Here is a 6,073-nt window from a genome sequence, read left to right as displayed (position 1 = left end):
GCGTATGTTGTTATTATTGAGTTCGTATTTTACTTCCAATCATATCAATAATAATGTTCTACAATCTTGATACCTTCCATGTATGTTAATAATATTGTTATACTGTGTTGATAACCTGTTATATTACCGTATCCATATGACTGTATAAACAGACAATTTTCTGCATTTAGCATGCATTTATCAAACATGCATAGTTTAAACAGCTCTTTTTCGGTCCTCTAAAAAAAAATTCCTAACAGTAGTCGATCTACATTTGTATTACCCTATATTAAAAGACATTTTGCTGTATTTTTATGTATCATATACCAAATTTAGTCTGACGAGATAATTTTGTAATTATTGTATTACCAAATATTATTAGCTTCTGGTCTCCCTCTCATGTCCCTAATATGAGGATTACACATTCATGTATATGTATACTTTATCTTTATGTTGTGTTTTATGTATGCACCAGCCAATGTAGAGAGCCTCTCGACATAATTTGTATATTACTTTAGGTGATCCCCAGGCATTGGCTGGTGTTAAATATCATACTGTTAATGTAATGTCATTTTGTCAACCCTGTGATGTTTTCTATGTAACGTTATCATCTTCCCTGGAAATAAAAATTTAAAAATTAAAAATCTTTTACCGTGTTCAATTGTTCGGGAAAGAATATATGCAAGCGACTTGCATTTGTTTTTTCTCTAGTATAGTTTCTTTATTTAAAAAAAAATTATAATTAGAAGAAAAAAAAAAAATCATTTTAGGAAATTTCGCATGAATCTATAATTTTGCCTTTAAATTATTGATGGACAAGGTATAAATGCCCTTAAACTAAATGTAGTTTGTTCTGTAGGTGCACTAGCTGACGAGAAGAAATTTTGACTGATGTGTAGACGTGAACAAATATGTGTATGATAAATTGCAAACGACAATGAAAAACGCGCGTGGTTAGCTTTGTTATCATTTTTTCTCTTGCAGTGTTTTTTTTCTCGTGTTAACGTACAAAGGATTGCTAGCATTCAAGCAACAAAGGATTCCCACCCAGATGTCTATATTATCGGTTGATTGGGTGTTTTCCACTATTCAACGTGTGAAGATGGCCTCCGTTATTATATTCGTCCCATATGGTGATATGACGCAAACCGTCAAATAGTCTCTAACTCTATTCTGACCAAGGGACTCAGTACTTTTTATCAAAGTTCTTTTGACACATATTTATATGAAATTGGTACAGAACTGTATGTAGTTATAGGACGCACTCGTTACGGAGACTCAGGATATTGGTACAATCTACTACGTCACTGCAAAAAGTATGTGCTCCTGTGTGCTTGCATATGAACATATTGTTGACTCTTCTAGTTCACATTAGCTGATCACACTTTTAAGTTGCATTGGAAGTTTCATATTATGCGTAGAATGAGCTCGTGTCTGTAATAAGCCAACAATCAGATATTTGGAGAAATGGCTGAGAAGACAGAAGAAGAGAAAGCTCCAAGCTCTTCAGAGAACCTGACGTGTCCACTTTGTCTTGATATCTTCGACGAGGCAACCATCCTGACTTCATGCGGACACACCTTCTGTCGGAAATGTCTAAAAAACTATGACCTGTCCCACCAGGATCTCGATCACATGATATGTCCTCTCTGCAGGAAGATCACAAAATTGTCTGCGAACCGTGTCGATGATTTCCTCACCAATGTGACTGTCAACGGACTTGTAGACAATTACCATGTCAAGTGTGGAGGGATGAACGCTGTCCTTGAGATGCGTCCAAAATGCACTGCTTGCAAGTTTCATCAAGATGCTGTTTCATTCTGCAGAACGTGTAATAACTACATGTGTACTAATTGCGACTACAGCCATAAGCAGCTGACATCATTCTTTGAATGTCATGAGATTGTGTCCTTACAGGATATCATCGACGGGAAGGTCAGCATTGGTCATCTATCTGAGAAGTGCTGCATCCACAGACAAGAGAACAGAGATATGTTTTGTGGGGATTGTAAGGTCCATGTTTGTCTCAAGTGCGTGATCGTCGGTCATCAAAATCATAACATCAAGAATCAGGCTGACTTCGAGCAAGAGCTACGGCTAAAGGTAAATGTGGTTTCATTTGACAAAAACAAAAAAGGTGTACTTGTACAATTCAGACATGGGAAGCTAAAATGAGCCCCGGTAGCGGGGAAGGCAGGGGGGGGGGGGCAGAGGAAGATAAGATGCCCCCTGCAATGATTACAAAATGGGCTAAATTGGTTTCATACCCCTTCCCTGCCCCTCGAAAATAACACAATTTAGATGTACTTCCTTTGCATTTTGTTAAGCTATCAAGTACGCTGAAATTTATTTTTGTTAGCATTTTAAAACCAACATCTTCCATTCCTCTTTGTGAGACGGGGCCCTAGTGTTTACCTGTCTACCTATCTACAATAGGCACTAGATAACGGTCAGATGAGTACCAAGGGGCCCGCCTTAGGGCGCTATACTAATAGACCCGGACCCCGTCTTGCAAAAAGTTGATATCAATCGCAACTATGTACCTAAGAAAAACTTGTGATTGATTTGGATCAATCGTAACTCTTTGTGAGACGGGGCCCTGGTGTAAACCTGTCTACATGTCTACAATAGGGACTTTTAGATTTGCGTGGACTGAAACGTGTGACGTCCATTCAAGGCAGTGCATTCAAAGGACGTCGATCGTAGCAATCCCTATTGTCTTCGTGCGAATCTAAAAGTCCCTAATATGTACTTCATAGACACCGGAAGCATGTGAGAAGATATTCCTATCTATCAAAGGGTTGGGGGAAAATGTGACCCCCCCCCCCCCCCTGACAACTTATATTTTTCAGTTAAGCTCAATCAGCAGATAAATCCTCTAAAATGTAAAGCATAACCATTCCAAAACCTAAATGTTATCAGTTATTTGTCGCTACCCTCCCTTACAAAATATGGAAAGAGGTGTGAGCCTATGTTCATACTGTAGAATGCATGTCTCCTAGAGGTACTAAAAGAGGGGCATATTACTTACTATCTTGGACAGTGCAAAATTATTTCTGCCCTCTCCCTATCAAAAAGCCAAATATTTCTACAAACAAATGAGAATATGCTTTTTTTGTCCTCCCTTGCCAGAGGAAACTGTTGACATCATTAATGTTGCAGTAGAAGTAAAACCATACAAAAGAGGTTCTCAAAAACAAAGTGTACCGTTCAAAATTCTAGAATTATCTCTCGTCTAATAACTAATATTACATATTATCATGTCAGAGAAGCGTGGATGCATTTGCCGCCCCAATGAAATTCACAATTTCAGTGGTCATCCCACAGTCTAGCTGAACGAAGAAACGGTCGGCCAAATTATTTCCGGGATCCCCCCCCCCCACAAAAAAGTGCTCTTACCCCCCCCCCCCCCTCGCTCATTCAGCGGTTGCCTGAGTTGTAGCAAAACAAATTGGCGCGATTTTCACATTTCTAGAGCTCCCCCCCTCCCCTCGAAAAAATCCTTCGTACGCTACTGAAAGGGGATGTGACTACGCGTTTGTCCACCCCTCTCACAAGACATGAAGCTCTTTCTGTTGCTTGCATATGCTCAGTCTTATGTAAATCATTATTTCGAAGTATCAGCTGGGATTATCCGTGGTGTTTCAAACTATACTTGATTACACTTTTCAATTTCACAGAAGCATTTTTTTTCTCGATCGGTCGTCCTCCCTCGCGTAATAGTAAACTTTCTGATGAGCTATATGATCCTTGATATTATTTAAGCACTTTAATATGAGATATATTATGCCATGAATAATATAATAACTTTAAGTAAACTTCAATTTGTAAATATTTTAAATTTACTCTTATCCAATTCTACACAATACGAGGAAAGCAATGACCTTTTTTCTCTCTTTTGTTTACTAAAACTAACAAGACAAATTCGAATGAAAGAAAAATGTTGTTTGTTGCTGGGGGGGGGGGGGGGCTATTCGAAGGTAATAAGCGTAGTCATTCATTAGTCAATATTTTTTGCCCCATCATCATTATCACTATCACTAAAATTTGTAATATAAGTAGTATTTTGATTATTCTTTTTATATTCATTATATTGCTATCATTATTATTATTATTATTACATTTATTTAATGATTTCGATTTACCAATATTATCATCATGATGATTATTGTTATCATGATAATACTACTATTACCATTCTCTATATATAATATTACTGCTTCCATACCAATGGACTTATTACAAGAGTTGCATTGCCTTTTAAGAAAAGCAGACAAACAATGTAACTGTCCTCTTATGATAAATGATAATGTGGGAGGGGGAGGGGGGAGGTATTTTTTCTGAAACATCAGGCGCGTGCAAAATATGTGTTTAAATTGCATACCATCTTCATGTATTAGCATACATCTTAATCAGAAAATGTACTTTTCGCTTCTCTATTATTTGTTTTGTTTAGGTGAACGACCTTGTCCAGCGATGTGCCGCTAAGAAGACAGAACTGGAGAAGAACATTCAGAACGTTGAAGTACAACGCCATGAAGTATACACTGCCGCGCAGAAACTGATGGACGATGTCAGTCAAGCCTACAGCATCAAGGCCAAAGAGCTTGAAGAAAATCATCGAAATCTTATCGAGCAAATCAATGTAGTAAAGCGGAAATTCGATGACGACCTCAACGTCCTGAAATCCAACGATCGACAGAAGATCAAGAGCATTTGTAGTTCAATAACACTGGTAGCTAATGACAGACTGGGTAGACTTGAGACAGACAGTCTGTCTGCTCATACCTTGCTATGTGAGGAGCTGGATGCCATGCTGAAGGAGGCTACTGATCACACTTCTGCGGCAGCCATTACGAAGAAAGCTAGGAATAAGAGGTTCAAGCCTGCAGATGATACTCGTCTTGAACTCGGGAGCATCTCAGAATCAGCTACTGATCACACGTCTGCTGCAGCCATTAGGAGGAAAGCACAGAAGAAGACGTCTGCAGATGATACACGTTTTGACAGTGTGTAGATCTACGGGGAAGCAGGGATATGAGAGTTGGGGAAGCATGTCGGGTATGATCCCGTACTCAGTGTAGCAATCGGATATTGTAATGCACATGGTATAGATATCATTGATTCGGCTGGTAAACAGGATTATTTTGTATCTTTAAATGACGAAATAATTAATACTGACATTGTAAATAGGACCCTATTGTAAACAAGCTTTTAAGCTTTCAAGGGTTATCCAGTCAAGTTATTGGTATCATTATTTTATTTTTATTGTACAATATCACGATACTCTTCGTATGGATATAACATTATACTTGCCTTATACATCAAATCAAATTTAAAATAATCCTTGGAGGACCATGGTTACTACATTCCCTCAACAATTCCTTCGTATTCACTTTGCATTCTGTCTGTTAAGCCATAAAATTGAAAGCTCTGGGAACTGATAATGTGACTGATTAGTTTGCTTTGATATAGAAAAGAACAATGTACAGTGTTAGGCCTAGTTTAACCTTCGGAAGTTATGTTTCTTGACTTAACATCCTATGTAATGTAAGAATATTATGATATTTTTGTAAACTTTTACTACATTTTTGTTATAATGAATTGGTAATTTAATTTTGCATATTTCATGTCAATTTTTAGATACTATGTAATAGCAAAGTAAACATTTTCAATCTTATGTTTTTGGTTCAATTTTACAGTACGTCGCATTTATGTATAAGTACTACTACGTCATTTGTTTTAGGCATTCCATGTACCTCATTTACCTAGTTTATATAGCATGAGTTATAATTTATGTAGTCAATTACTATATTAGGTTTTATGTTTCTAAATATTCGGATGTATTATGTTACACTGTATTATGTACTTTATGCATTATATGTCATGTTATTACAAGAAGAAAAAAGAGTGCTTCCGCTGTATATAATTTCCCTTCTGTTTTTGCTATATACATTGCATTGTAAGTTGATGTATATGATATAAATGTTTACAAACAGAATATTGATTTGTTACATTACATTGTAAATTGATTTATATGTTTATAAACAGAACACTGAAATACATCAATGAAGTTTCATAAATACAATACAAT

At 36.8% G+C, this 6,073-nt stretch overlaps 1 protein-coding gene across 1 annotated transcript; it reads left to right on the top strand.

Annotated features, from left to right (window-relative positions):
• The first annotated feature begins 1,446 nt into the window (after positions 1-1,446).
• Positions 1,447-4,996, top strand: LOC105438036 (probable E3 ubiquitin-protein ligase MID2). The gene is made up of 2 exons (XM_030977700.1): positions 1,447-2,082; positions 4,436-4,996. Exons 1-2 carry the CDS (start codon positions 1,447-1,449, stop codon positions 4,994-4,996), a joined length of 1,197 nt encoding a protein of 398 aa, XP_030833560.1.
• Positions 4,997-6,073: the final 1,077 nt, after the last annotated feature.

Source organism: Strongylocentrotus purpuratus, unplaced genomic scaffold, assembly GCF_000002235.5.
Source record: "Strongylocentrotus purpuratus isolate Spur 01 unplaced genomic scaffold, Spur_5.0 spur5_scaffold_1, whole genome shotgun sequence".
Lineage (NCBI taxonomy): Eukaryota > Metazoa > Echinodermata > Echinoidea > Camarodonta > Strongylocentrotidae > Strongylocentrotus > Strongylocentrotus purpuratus.
The sequence above is the reverse complement of the archived record's forward strand: the minus strand, read 5'-3'. Positions and strand labels throughout refer to the sequence as shown.